The sequence below is a fragment of the Notolabrus celidotus genome, chromosome 6, assembly GCF_009762535.1.
Source record: "Notolabrus celidotus isolate fNotCel1 chromosome 6, fNotCel1.pri, whole genome shotgun sequence".
NCBI classification, from domain to species: Eukaryota; Metazoa; Chordata; class Actinopteri; order Labriformes; family Labridae; genus Notolabrus; species Notolabrus celidotus.
Genome location: NC_048277.1, coordinates 38,634,291 through 38,649,290, shown reverse-complemented (window position 1 = coordinate 38,649,290; position 15,000 = coordinate 38,634,291). Strand labels below are relative to the sequence as shown.

General features: G+C 46.6%; 1 protein-coding gene across 1 annotated transcript in view; it reads right to left on the bottom strand.

Annotated features, from left to right (window-relative positions):
* Window positions 1-15,000, bottom strand: part of lamb4 (laminin, beta 4) — a 27,663-nt gene that overhangs the window by 9,272 nt on the left and 3,391 nt on the right. Inside the window, exons 5-25 of the mRNA XM_034686657.1 lie at window positions 14,695-14,883; window positions 13,473-13,536; window positions 13,046-13,260; window positions 11,456-11,576; window positions 11,077-11,265; window positions 9,749-9,904; window positions 9,467-9,570; window positions 7,524-7,603; window positions 7,245-7,434; window positions 6,269-6,394; window positions 5,986-6,171; window positions 5,767-5,879; window positions 4,924-5,041; window positions 4,522-4,702; window positions 2,774-2,917; window positions 2,453-2,684; window positions 1,191-1,348; window positions 884-1,108; window positions 559-776; window positions 260-356; window positions 1-183 (exon numbers count right to left, since the gene is read on the bottom strand). The exon at window positions 1-183 is cut by the window's left edge and continues 187 nt beyond it. Coding sequence (XP_034542548.1) covers window positions 1-183; window positions 260-356; window positions 559-776; window positions 884-1,108; window positions 1,191-1,348; window positions 2,453-2,684; window positions 2,774-2,917; window positions 4,522-4,702; window positions 4,924-5,041; window positions 5,767-5,879; window positions 5,986-6,171; window positions 6,269-6,394; window positions 7,245-7,434; window positions 7,524-7,603; window positions 9,467-9,570; window positions 9,749-9,904; window positions 11,077-11,265; window positions 11,456-11,576; window positions 13,046-13,260; window positions 13,473-13,536; window positions 14,695-14,883 — 3,289 coding nt within the window. The remainder of the gene's footprint in view (window positions 184-259; window positions 357-558; window positions 777-883; window positions 1,109-1,190; window positions 1,349-2,452; window positions 2,685-2,773; window positions 2,918-4,521; window positions 4,703-4,923; window positions 5,042-5,766; window positions 5,880-5,985; window positions 6,172-6,268; window positions 6,395-7,244; window positions 7,435-7,523; window positions 7,604-9,466; window positions 9,571-9,748; window positions 9,905-11,076; window positions 11,266-11,455; window positions 11,577-13,045; window positions 13,261-13,472; window positions 13,537-14,694; window positions 14,884-15,000) is intronic.

The window sequence follows — 15,000 nt, the reverse complement described above, 5'->3', positions numbered from 1 at the left end:
CTGAGACGTTCTGGGTCCAGAGGGCGGTACAGGCGTGACACGGCGCGCAGGCAGGGAACGCCGATTCGAAGCCGGGGGCACACTGATCGCAGAAGATCCCCGTCACTCCGACCCGACAAATACAATCACCGGTTTCGGGGTCACATGATGGACGCTGGGTTCCCTCCATGTTACAGTCACAGGCTAAAGGAGGACAGGTGAGAGGTTAGAGATCAGCTGTGTCACAGGAAGTCTTCATAAATAAGATGTGGTCACTCACAGATACACTGCAGGTCCGGGTTCCCAAAATGATTCTCTCCACATTCATCACACTGACGGCCCCCGAACTCAGCGCGACACGGACACTGACCTGTCACCTGAACGCATCATGGACACAGTCAGTTAATGATCCGTCATGAAAACACACTCCAGTCAGCACATGTAAAACAAACTGATTCAACCATAATGATCTTATGCTCCCCCGTGTGTGTGTGTGTGTGTGTGTGTGTGTGTGTGTGTGTGTGTGTGTGTGTGTGTGTGTGTGTGTGTGTGTGTATGTGTGTGTGTGTGTTGACTTACCTTGTCACAAGTGTTGGACTCTGAGTTAGCTGGGTCACAGTTGCAAGGCTGACAGGCTGCGGGTCCATCCAGGTTCCAGTACCCATCTTCACAGGAGTCACAGAGGACACCGGCCGCCCCCCTCCTGCAGGGACACTGACCTGTCCTCTGGTCACAGAAACATGGACCCCCCAGAGGACACTGAACCACCACTGTTCCCCGCCGATCACATGAGCACTCTGAGGGATTAGGGAGAACAGTCAGGTGAAGATTGGTAGACCCTAACCGTCCTGAGGCAGAACCAGGAACTCACAGGAGAGTTCTCAGGTCTCTGGTGTATCGTTACCTTTGCAGCCCTGGTCCAGGGCGGTGCCATAGTAACCAGGTTTGCAGGTGTTGCACTGTGGTCCCGTGGTGTTGTGGAGGCAGCGCAGACACTCCCCGGTCAGACTGTCGCAGGCGTTTCTGTCGTCAACGTCGATGTTGTTGTTGCAAAGACACTCCTCACAGCTTGCCCCCGGCAACGCCAGGTTGCCATAGAAACCAGGGCTGCACTTGTCACAGCGAGCACCTGAAAATGTTTGAGTGTGTTCAGGTATCTGATCAGGTTTTCATCTGAGGGCAGGTGTACAGGTGAGAGAGCTAAGTCCTACCTGTGTGCCCCTCCCTGCAGGTACAGGATAGACTGAGGGACTCTGGGTCCTGTAGACAGGAAGTAGCGAAGAATCGTCCGCTGCCCCGAATTTCTGGACACAGACACGGCTGACAGGGCCGCCCCGAGGCAGGGTCACCATAGTAACCATCTAAACACCTGCATCAAACACAGGTCATCAGAGCTATGACATCATCACACATAACCCTAACCCTAACTCAGAGCTGTGACATCATCACACATTACCCTAACTCAGAGCTATGACATCATCACACATTACCCCAACCCAGAGCTGTGACATCATTACACATTACCCTAACCCTAACTCAGAGCTGTGACATCATCACACATTCTCTAACTCAGAGCTATGACATCACACATAATCCTAACCCCAACCCAGAGCTATGACATCATCACACATAATCCTAACCCCAACTCAGAGCTGTGACATCATCACACATTCTCTAACTCAGAGCTATGACATCATCACACATAACCCTAACCCTAACTCAGAGCTGTGACATCATCACACATTCTCTAACTCAGAGCTGTGACATCATCACACATTCTCTAACTCAGAGCTGTGACATCATCACACATTACCCTAACTCAGAGCTGTGACATCATCACACATTACCCTAACTCAGAGCTATGACATCACACATAATCCTAACCCCAACCCAGAGCTGTGACATCATCACACATTACCCTAACCCAGAGCTATGACATCATCACACATTACACTAACCCAGAGCTATGACATCATCACACATTACCCTAATCCAGAGCTATGACATCATCACACATTACCCTAACCCAGAGCTATGACATCATCACACATAATCCTAACCCAGAGCTATGACATCATCACACATTACCCTAACCCAGAGCTATGACATCATCACACATTACCCTTACCGAGAGCTATGACATCATCACACATAATCCTAACCCAGAGCTATGACATCATAACACACAATCCTAACCCAGAGCTATGACATCATCACACATTACCCTAACCCAGAGCTATGACATCATCACACATTACCCTTACCCAGATCTATGACATCATCACACATTACCCTAACCCAGAGCTATGACATCATCACACAGTACCCTTACCCAGGCTCACCTGAAGTATTTCTAACCATTCATTTTCAAACTGAACAAATCCACAAACACATCGGAGTAACGACAGTAACAAGAGTTTATAAATATATATAAATATATGAAATATTATAATAAATGAAATTTTAATGAAACCTGTCGCAGCGCGGCCCGGCGGCGTTCTCCCTGCAGCTCAGACACTCTCCGGTCTCCTGGTCGCACTCGTCTGAGAGCCGCTGACACTCGCAGACTCGACAGACGGGGAAACTCCAGAACCCCGTCTCACAGCGGTCGCAGCGACGACCTGTGACCTGTGACCGACACGCACACTGACCTCTGACCTGATCACACATCTCTGACTGGGCGCCGCGGGGGTCACACTCACAGGCTGAGGACAAACAGCAGACAGGAAACCTGCTTCAGATTCATGTCGGTGTGTCTGAGGAGTTAGAGTTCAGAGTGCTCTGAGTTTCTCACGTCTGCAGCCGTCAGGTCCAAAACCATACGTCAGAGGGGAACAGGTATCACAGCAACGGCCAATCACGTTGGGTTTACATTCACAGGAACCTCCCAGTTTACTGCAGGACGGTCCTAGAGAGCCGTCCACGTTACACCTGCATGCTGTCATCAGAAAACAGAACAAACAAAACAAACAAAACAAACAAAACAACAAAACAATAAAAACAGTGAAAACAATAGAGAAACAGCAACAACAGCTACAGACCATAAACGTCTTTAAAGAAGGAAATGTTGATCAAAGCTCAAAATGAGCGGACCGTCACATCGTGTTACTAACGGCTTCATAGTAGGGGCGGCAGTGGTTCTTTACACTGGTGGCTGCCCGCTGTTAAAACAGAGGACAGAGGAGCAAACATAGAAGAAGAACACCGCCCGCTAGCTGTTACTGCGGCTTCTCCTGCAGCGCTAATCACGTGGAAGGAGACGTCAGATGAGGGCGCGGTGGGCCACACAAACCACAACATAGTTTCCTCGCCACTTTTTGGATGCGTAACAAAAACTGTTTGTTTGAGGCAGTGGCGTAGAATTATGTATGGACCGTATGGACCGTATGGACCGTATGGACCGTATGGACCGTATGGACCGTATGGACCGTATGGACCGTATGACCGTATGGACCGTATGGACCGTATGGACGTGTCCCTAATAATCCCAAACGATGGCTGAAACGTTCCCACTAATATTAAGGTTGAAGGGGTAAAAATGTGCTTCATGCGGCACACAAAGGGTTAAATCCTTTCCCACTTCAGCCTCCCAAATCCGTCTTTGAGACCGGTCTGTTTTTTTGATTGGCTTAGCTCTCTGTAAGCTGTTTCCCTTGCAGGTTTCACTAGTGTTGATGGTGCACTCATGTCTGAGGATGTCGGCAGGCAAGAAAAGAAAGATGGACATTAGAATCTATTTCAACAGACCAGAGGAAAGTAGTCCCCCCTCGTAGGCAACCGCAAATGAATGCAAAACATGGTTTCTGTGCAGCCTGATACACACGCGGACGCTGTTTCAACATTAATGTCAAAATCAGACCTACAGCCTTGGTTTGAGGACACTCTCAGGACTCACTGTCCTCAAACCAAGGACTGTAAAAGAGAAGGAATGAAACATGGACAGGGAAAGCTACAGACCGGTGGACATGAAGACAAAGACATCAGAGCGTTCAGCCGTCTGTGGTCTCACACACAAACTCTCCGTCCCTGATCCAGCTCGTGATTTAGTCTGCGTGCTGAACAATATCTACAGGTTTAGGAGCAACACATGCTGCCATCCAGACCATGACGTCTTCAGGAAGACCTTACAGATTTCAGCAAAACCACATTCTGCATGGATTACAACAGCATGGCTCTGTAGTAGAAGAGTCCAGGTGCTGAACTGGCCTGCCTGCAGTCCTGACTCGTCCCCCATTGAAAACATAAAACACGACAAAGGAGACCCTGAACTGTTGAGCTGCTGAAATCCTCTATCAGGCTAGACTGGGACCACATTACACTTTAAAGTGCAGAACCTGGTCTCCTGGGTTCACCAGCGTTTACAGAGTGTTGTTAAAGACGAGCTGATGAAGAGGAGACATGTCTCTGATAGAAACGTGTTGAACATCTGACATGTTGTCTTTAAATCAGACTCTGTCTTCATGAACACAGAGTCTGGACTCTGACAGAAGTGCTGTTATATTTCTTCACAGTTCTGTAGGTGATTATTTTATGAACACTTACGAACAGCTCCTTTGTGGATTCGTGCCGACATGCTCTTCACAAGTCCCTCACAGATTTCTGGTACAGACTCCTGCGAGCCGAGTCCAGCAGCCAATCCGATGCAGCGAAAGCGTCGGAAAGAGTCCAGGTCGTTCTGGGAGCAGAAGTCCTGAACGGACTCGATGTTTGGAATCAAACCGATCTAAAGAAAAATGAAAACTGAATCAAAAGTTTCACCTCACTGAAGACTGAACTGGATTCCTGCCTGTTGGATTTTTCTTACATGAAACATTTCTGTCTGAAGCAACAGAGAGACACAAACACTAAATACCTCTCTGATCGTGAGCTCTGATTGGACAGTGATGTTTGGGGGTGGAGCCCAGTGATCTGTCAGTCACTCAAAGTAAGATTTAACTTCCTCACCGAGTCGATCAAGATGTGTGAAGGTGAGTCGTCAGGTCCAGAGTGTTTGTTCCACACGACATCAACAAAATAACGGCCACCGGCATTCAGGCACACCCAGGGGTCCAGAACAGCACCTCTGTAAACAAACAAACAAACAAACAAACAAACAAACAAACAAACAAACAAACAAACAAACAACAAACAAACAAACAGGTCAACCAGTGAGTCTGGGTGTGGCTTTAGTGCCCTCTAAACCTGTTCAAATGAGCCATAAGGGCCAGGGCCCGTCTGCACGTCCAGCCATTACTCAAATGGGACCATGAGTCTTAAAGTGCCGTTATGGAACAGCCCATTAGTAAACTGGCCGATTATTTGCAGTCGTGCATGCGGCTAACGCTACGTTAGCCGCATGCACGACTGCAAATAATCGGCCAGTTTACTAATTGTGCCATGAAAGCGAGGCTGGTGCAAAACGTCACATGTCCAGGGAACCTCCTGGAAAAACCCTGATCCAACAAATTCAAACTGAGCATGCCCACTACGCATAAACAACCATAAACAATTTTTATTTCTGCTGGAAAGATCGGCTCTTTGAATGGGTGTGTATGTGGTTTCCAGTACTTCTGGATCCAGCCTCTAGTGGATCCTGGATGAACTGCAGTTTTTAGCACTTCTGCATTGGACTCATATTTTTAGACCCCAGGTTGCCGCTTGGGTTTGATTCAACAAGGTGAGCACTCAGGTCTTGATCAACAGTCGGACTGTGTGAGCACGTCCCACCAAGACTCTTAGACCTCCGTACGGGGCATGCCAGGCCTTCGTGCTCAGTCTCTGGGTAAGGGTCGGGCTCAGGTATCTCACCTAGAGTTTCCAGGAAGGACCAGAGTTTGACTTCCTGTTTGGTCGCTGCTGCAGCCTCCATCACCCGGTGACAGTGTAGTGATGCTGACAGAGGCCAGCCAATCAGACGGACCCTGTAATAGAGTCACAGTGTTCCCTTTGATAAGTTATCATCTCTTTTGAAGTTAGAACCAGAACTAGAGTCAGAACCAGCATCAGATCCCTGACAGATCTCTTTACCTCAGGCTCGTAGCGAATCACCAGCTGGTAACCCATCGTTGACGGGAGGTTTTCCACTGTGAATCTTAGCCCCGCCCCCTCTAGGACCCTAACCAGACCCAGGCCGGTCCATGTGACAGGCTGGTCAGCTGATCTCTGACGTGGGATGATCTGCAGGGCGTGACCCGGGTCCAGAGGGATGCCGCCCTGCTGCAGAAAACCTAAAACAATGAGGACTGATCCGCCGGGCCATCTGGTGAGTCATCATAAAACCAGGACATCAAGTGGGTCATGCAGGTCTCACCTGTCTCCTCCGGCGAGCAAGTCCACGAGTCTTCCTAACCAGAACCACTCGTCCGTTACTGAACTTGAAGTCAAAACCACGTTCCCTGTAGTACTTCTCACAGTCCGGGAGCAGAGCCGGGTTCACCTGAAACACACGCAGAACTACAGGTGAGTACACCAAGAACTACAGGTGAGTACGCAGAACTACAGGTGAGTACACGGAGAACTACAGGTGAGTACGCAGAACTACAGGTGAGTACGCAGAACTACAGGTGAGTACACGGAGAACTACAGGTGAGTACACCAAGAACTACAGGTGAGTACGCAGAACTACAGGTGAGTACACCAAGAACTACAGGTGAGTACACCGAGAACTACAGGTGAGTACACAGAACTACAGGTGAGTACACACAGAACTACAGGTGAGTACACAGAACTACAGGTGAGTACACCAAGAACTACAGGTGAGTACACAGAACTACAGGTGAGTACACAGAACTACAGGTGAGTACACCAAGAACTACAGGTGAGTACGCAGAACTACAGGTGAGTACACCGAGAACTACAGGTGAGTACACCGAGAACTACAGGTGAGTACAAAACTACAGGTGAGTACAGAACTACAGGTGAGTACACAGAGAACTACAGGTGAGTACAGAACTACAGGTGAGTACACTGAGAACTACAGGTGAGTACAGAACTACAGGTGAGTACACCAAGAACTACAGGTGAGTACACTGAGAACTACAGGTGAGTACAGAACTACAGGTGAGTACAGAACTACAGGTGAGTACACAGAGAACTACAGGTGAGTACACAGAGAACTACAGGTGAGTACACAGAGAACTAAAGGTGAGTTCACGCTGTAGGATGCACTGAGTTAGCTGTAGCTTCATGAAGACGATCTTGGCTCACGGTCAGGTGACACTGTTTGATAGAGAACACACCTGTTGGACTGAAACCACACACACACTCATTATCGTCGTTATACACACCAGAGAAGAAGACGGTGGAGCAGCAGTGGGAGAAGAAGAAGGAGAGTGTGTCCCTGAGAGCGGAGCAGCTAGCTCCGCTTCATACAGGAAGTAGTCCAATGGAGGCAGGAAGTACCCAGGGGCGGGGTCAGAGCAGCGCCGACCTATCATGTTTGGTAAACAGTGACACTGTCCGTTCTCCGGAGAACACCTGAGGAGGAAGAAACTCACTTTACCTTTAAGGTGAACATCAGAGACTCAGCGGTCTGTAAACCAGTCTGAAGCTGTGGTCAAACTTACATGTTGCTGTGAGCTCCTCCAGCATCGCAGTCACACGGAGAACATCTGAACACAGAGTTTCCCAAACCCCAGAAACCGGTCTGGAGTCGGATCAGAAAAACAACAAAGAAGAAAATGAGTTCATAAATACGGACGGAGAACATTCTGGATCACAGAGAGAACTGGATCCTTGAGAGGTCAGGAAAAAGAGGTCTGACCCAAGGCTCTACCAAAAACCAAGTCTGGGACAGGTCTGATTCAAAACAGGGTCTAGGTCATTATAATGTCTGGACTTATGAGGTTTTGATTGTGACAAGGTGTTTGACAAGGTTTGGTTCATAACGAGGTCTGTCACATTAACAGAGTCTGGATCATAATGAAGTCTGGATCATAACAAGGTCTGGATTATAACAAGGTCTGGATCATAACGAAGTCTGGATCATAACGGAGTCTGGATCATAAAAAGGTCTGGATCATAATGAAGTCTGGATCATAACAGGGTCTGGGTCATAAAAAGGTCTGGATCATTAACAAAGTCTGGATCATAATGAAGTCTGGATCATAATGAAGTCTGGATCATAATGAAGTCTGGATCATAATGAAGTCTGGATCATAACGAAGTCTGGATCATAACGAAGTCTGGATCATAATGAAGTCTGGATCATAATGAAGTCTGGATCATAATGAAGTCTGGATCATAACGAAGTCTGGATCATAATGAAGTCTGGATCATAATGAAGTCTGGGTCATAAAAAGGTCTGGATCATAACGAAGTCTGGATCATAACGAAGTCTGGATCATTAACAAAGTCTGGATCATAATGAAGTCTGGATTATAATGAAGTCTGGATCATTAACAAAGTCTGGATCATAATGAAGTCTGGATCATAATGAAGTCTGGATCATTAACAAAGTCTGGATCATTAACAAAGTCTGGATCATAATGAAGTCTGGATCATTAACAAAGTCTGGATCATTAACAAAGTCTGGATCATTAACAAAGTCTGGATCATAACGGAGTCTGGATCATAACGAAGTCTGGATCATAACAAGGTCTGGATCATTAACAAAGTCTGGATCATTAACAAAGTCTGGATCATAACAAAGTCTGGATCATAATGAAGTCTGGATCATAACAAGGTCTGGATCATTAACAAAGTCTGGATTATAACGAAGTCTGGATCATAATGAAGTCTGGATCATAACAAGGTCTGGATCATTAACAAAGTCTGGATTATAACGAAGTCTGGATCATAATGAAGTCTGGATCATAATGAAGTCTGGATCATAATGAAGTCTGGATCATAACAAGGTCTGGATCATTAACAAAGTCTGGATTATAACGAAGTCTGGATCATAATGAAGTCTGGATCATAATGAAGTCTGGATCATAATGAAGTCTGGATCATAACAAGGTCTGGATCATTAACAAAGTCTGGATTATAACGAAGTCTGGATCATAATGAAGTCTGGATTATAATGAAGTCTGGATCATAACAAGGTCTGGATCATTAACAAAGTCTGGATTATAACGAGGTCCAGATCACAATGAAGTCTGGATCATAATGAAGTCTGGATCATAACAAGGTCTGGATCATTAACAAAGTCTGGATTATAACGAGGTCCAGATCACAATGAACTAGTCAGGATAAGACCAGATAAAAACAAGATAACAATAACATCATTTTAAATCATACCAGGATCAAACAAGATAGCGGTGAGGTCAGGATCACAATGAAGTCACAATCATGACATCATCATGATCATAATGAATCCTGGGTAATTGCAACAATTTATTATTACAAAGTGAAGATACGAAACAAAGTCAGGATCATAGGACTTAACACCACAGTCAGACTCATCAGTCATCAGGATTTGGTCCCTTCATTGGCTCCTGGTTAGAGGTGTAGTTCCTCACTCTGTCCAGCAGAGGTCAGAGTTCACAGTTTTACAGTTGATACCCACCACACAGCGATCACACAGCGGTCCACTCGCAAAACGGTCACATTCACAGCTTCCTGTCTGCTGATCACATGACCCGACACTTCCCAAACCATGACACCTGCACACTGAAACACACACACACACACACACACACACACACACACACACACACACACACACACACACACACACACACACACACACACACACACACACACACACACACAGGAAACAGCAGATGTTTTATAAGCTTGAACAGTTTTTCTTCTTCTGCAGTTTCTGAATAAAAAGGTAAATCTTCACCCTGACAGCCTGCCGGGTCGTCGGCTCTCAGATTAGAGGATCCTGGTTTGCAGCGATCACAGCGCTGACCCTCAACATTTTCTTTACACACACACTGACCACTCAGAGCGTCGCACAGACCGCCACCCTCAGAGCCGGCCGGGTCGCAGTCACAAGCTGAAACACAAGAAGTCAGTTATCAATAAACAATGAGATCCATCTGAACCTTCTGGACCCGCTATAAACTACAAACCTCTGAAGACTCTGGTTCAGATTCTGATTTAGATTCTGATTTAGACTCTGATTTAGACTCTGTTTCAGACTCTGGTTCAGTCTCTGTTTCAGACTCTGTCAGACTCTGATTCAGACTCTGTCAGACTCTGGTTTAGACTCTGTTTCGGACTCTGGTTCAGACTCTGATTTAGACTCTGATTCAGACTCTGATTTAGACTCTGTTTCAGACTCTGGTTCAGACTCTGATTTAGACTCTGGTTCAGTCTCTGTTTCAGACTCTGTCAGACTCTGATTCAGACTCTGATTCAGACTCTGGTTCAGACTCTGGTTCAGACTCTGATTCAGACTCTGATTTAGACTCAGTTTCAGACTCTGATTTAGACTCTGTCAGACTCTGATTTAGACTCTGATTTAGACTCTGGTTCAGACTCTGATTTAGACTCTGGTTCAGTCTCTGTTTCAGACTCTGTCAGACTCTGATTCAGACTCTGTCAGACTCTGGTTTAGACTCTCTTTCAGACTCTGGTTCAGACTCTGATTTAGACTCTGATTCAGACTCTGATTTAGACTCTGGTTCAGACTCTGATTCAGACTCTGATTTAGACTCTGTTTCAGACTCTGGTTCAGACTCTGTTTCAGACTCTGTCAGACTCTGATTCAGACTCTGATTTAGACTCTGGTTCAGTCTGTGTTTCAGACTCTGTCAGACTCTGATTCAGACTCTGATTCAGACTCTGGTTCAGACTCTGGTTCAGTCTCTGGTTCAGACTCTGATTCAGACTCTGATTTAGACTCAGTTTCAGACTCTGATTTAGACTCTGATTTAGACTCTGTCAGACTCTGATTTAGACTCTGATTTAGACTCTGATTTAGACTCTGTCAGACTCTGATTTAGACTCTGATTTAGACTCTGGTTCAGACTCTGATTTAGACTCTGATTTAGACTCTGATTTAGACTCTGATTTAGACTCTGGTTCAGACTCAGACTAAATGTTAAATATAAAAATCTGCTACGACATCATTTCAACAGAAACTGAATGTGTGTGAATCACAGACTGCATCACAGTTTGTGATTCAGGGTCAGTGGATCAGATAATAAACCAGGTTGAACGTACGTATGCAGGCCTGCGGGTCGTCTCTGGCTCTCTGAGGATCCTGGTACAGAAAAGGTCGACAGAGTTCACACTGAGGCCCCGCCCTGTCATGGCGACAGTTGTCACACACGCCGCCACTCACGCCACCCGTAGCATCAAAGCGAGAGACATCAAAGTGACACGAGTCCGAATGACCATGACAGTTACATCCTGCGTGGGCGGGAAAAGATGTCAGATGACAGTAAACAACGGCGGAATGTAGAATCAAATATTTACTCCTTAAGAAAACAAACAATTACAAATAAAGTTGAGTTTAGATTTGTTCAAACTGGATGAATCATTTATGATCAAATAAAACTTCATAATCTGAAATCTAAAGATCTTATTATTTATGTCTTACTCCTGCAGACGTCAGCTGTGTTCTCTCCTCCAGGCCTCCAGGGGGAGTCATGGTGGAGGTCCTGACATCGCTCACAGTTCTCTCCCTCAGTGTTGTGCTGACAGACACACTGACCGTGGACCTGAACGACAGAAAGACTAACATGAACCAGACCAGGACTAACAGGAACCAGACCAGGACTAACATGAACCAGACCAGGACTAACATGAACCAGACCAGGACTAACATGAACCAGACCCACTGACCTGGACCAGTCCAAGACTAACATGAACCAATCCAAGACTAACATAAACCAGACCAGTGACTAACATGAACCAGACCAAGACTAACATAAACCAGTCCAAGACTAACATGAACCAGTCCAAGACTAACCTGAATCAGTCCAAGACTAACATGAACCAATCCAAGACTAACATAAACCAGACCAAGACTAACATGAACCAGTCCAAGACTGACATGAACCAATCCAAGACTAACATGAACCAGACCAAGACTAACATGAACCAATCCAAGACTAACATGAACCAGTCCAAGACTAACATAAACCAGACCAAGACTAACATGAACCAATACAAGACTAACATGAACCAGTCCAAGACTAGCATGAACCAATCCAAGACTAACATGAACCAGTCCAAGACTGACATGAACCAATCCAAGACTAACATGAACCAATCCAAGACTAACATAAACCAGACCAAGACTAACATGAACCAATCCAAGACTAACATGAACCAGTCCAAGACTAGCATGAACCAATCCAAGACTAACATGAACCAGTCCAAGACTAACATGAACCAGTCCAAGACTAGCATGAACCAATCCAAGACTAACATAAACCAGAGCAAGACTAACATGAACCAATCCAAGACTGACATGAACCAGACCAAGACTAACATGAACCAATCCAAGACTAACATGAACCAATCCAAGACTAACATGAACCAGTCCAAGACTAGCATGAACCAATCCAAGACTAACATAAACCAGACCAAGACTAACATGAACCAATCCAAGACTGACATGAACCAATCCAAGACTAACATGAACCAGACCAAGACTAACATGAACCAATCCAAGACTAACATGAACCAGACCAGTGACTAACATGAACCAGACCAGTGACTAACATGAACCAATCCAAGACTAACATGAACCAGACCAAGACTAACCTGAATCAGTCCAAGACTAACATGAACCAATCCAAGACTAACATGAACCAGACCAGTGACTAACATGAACCAGACCAAGACTAACATGAACCAGTCCAAGACTGACATGAACCAATCCAAGACTAACATGAACCAGTCCAAGACTAACATGAACCAATCCAAGACTAACATAAACCAGACCAAGACTAACATGAACCAGACCAAGACTAACATGAACCAATCCAAGACTAACATGAACCAGTCCAAGACTAACATGAACCAGTCCAAGACTGACATGAACCAGACCAAGACTGACATGAACCAGTCCAAGACTAACATGAACCAGTCCAAGACTGACATGAACCAGTCCAAGACTAACATGAACCAGCCTTGGAACAATCCAAACCACCCTGTTACTGGAACAAGTTTTGGTTCTTACCATTCCAGTCTGAGAGAAGGTGTCCCCCCGTCCCGGGTCGACAGGCGTGCACTGGCTTGCGTGTCCGTTACAGAAGCAGCTTCCTCGGACCACCATGTTGTAGAGAGCGTAGTAATATTTGTCTTGAGGGTTTCTGCGTCGTCGGGACAGCAGAGTGTCGCCCAGCGTGAAGAGACGAGTGAAATTCACCCGGATATTGGTCACCGTGATGAGATCTGAGAGAACAGAGTCAGGGTTTTATTTTCTCTCCGTCCTCTGGGAATGTTCTTATTAAAGGGGAAGAGCTAACCGGCACTCCTTGTGGCTAACAGGAGCACTTGTGTAATATAACTCATACGACCACACTTAAAAAAAACCTGAAATATCCCTTTAACACAGGTGTGACTTAACACACAGCCAATCACAGAGCAGGATTCTGTCACCTGACCTTGGATGTTTGCTGCATACGGATTTTCTATCTCAAAAATGGGGTCCAGAGCTTTCAGCACTACCTAGAAGCCAATCAGAGAAGAACACACATTAGATGTGAACACGACATGAAACAAAGAACATCAGAGACACGTGAAATAAAAAACATCATTAACAATCTGAGTTCATTAAAGAAGAGAGAGCCTCCCCACACAGAGTCTAACAGACCTTGGTCGTCTCTAGTGACCTGATAACTATTTTTTTAGTTATATTTTTGGCCCTTATTTTATAGGACAGCTGAAGAGAGACAGGAAATGTGGGGAGTAGAGAGCGGGGGAACACATGCAGGAAATGGTCGACCAGCTGGGGAACTAACCCCTGCGACGAGGACTGTAGCCTCTGTATGTGGGGCGCTTAGACCACTAGGCCACCAGCGCCTCACCTGATAACTATTAACAACATTAACTCCTACCCTGATGTTTGACTATAACCTACCTCTGCTTCCAGCCGCACCCCTCAGCCTACCCCTCACAGCCTTCCCCTCACAGCCTACCCCTCACAGCCTACCCCTCACAGCCTTCCCCTCACAGCCTTCCCCTCACAGCCTACCCCTCTCAGCCTACCCCTCTCAGCCTTCCCCTCACAGCCTACCACTCACAGCCTTCCCCTCACAGCCTTCCCCTCTCAGCCTTCCCCTCTCAGCCTTCCCCTCACAGCCTTCCCCTCACAGCCTTCCCCTCTCAGCCTTCCCCTCTCAGCCTTCCCCTCACAGCCTTCCCCTCACAGCCTACCCCTCACAGCCTTCCCCTCACAGCCTACCCCTCACAGCCTACCCCTCACAGCCTTCCCCTCACAGCCTACCACTCACAGCCTACCCCTCACAGCCTACCCCTCACAGCCTTCCCGTCACAGCCTTCCCCTCACAGCCTACCCCTCACAGCCTTCCACTCACAGCCTTCCCCTCACAGCCTTCCCCTCACAGCCTACCCCTCACAGCCTACCCTCCTGCCACCTCAGTGTTGCCAGCCTCAGCCACCCCTCAGCTGCTTAACTCCCCCAGCCTTCTCACTGCCAGCCCCTCAGTCTTCCAGCACACCTCTTTATCCATTTTTTGGAGATGAATCACCTTTCCCCTTTTACCCTGCCTGCTGGTTCTTCTTTTGGGTCCTATTGAAACAGACTGATCAGAAACCATCTTTTCATTCTAGTTGTGAGAAAGGTTAGAGATTAGAACATGTCACCTCTCCGTCTGTGGACGGCTCTGATCCTGAGTACCGGCTGTCACAGACGACATCATCGATGCTGTCGGTCGGCTCGGCGGACACTGACGGGAAATGAAGCAAACAATCTTCTGCAAAATATCGGAAAACTTTCCAACTTCGTCCAAAATCCTTCGAACGTTCCACCAACATGGCCGCCGGACGAAAACTCTGCAGACACAGAAAAGGAAGTGACATCACAGGATGAATAACTAAACTGTACATTACACATGATTCAGTTTCAATGATACATTATTAAAGGCCAACAGGATCCAGCATTACAACATA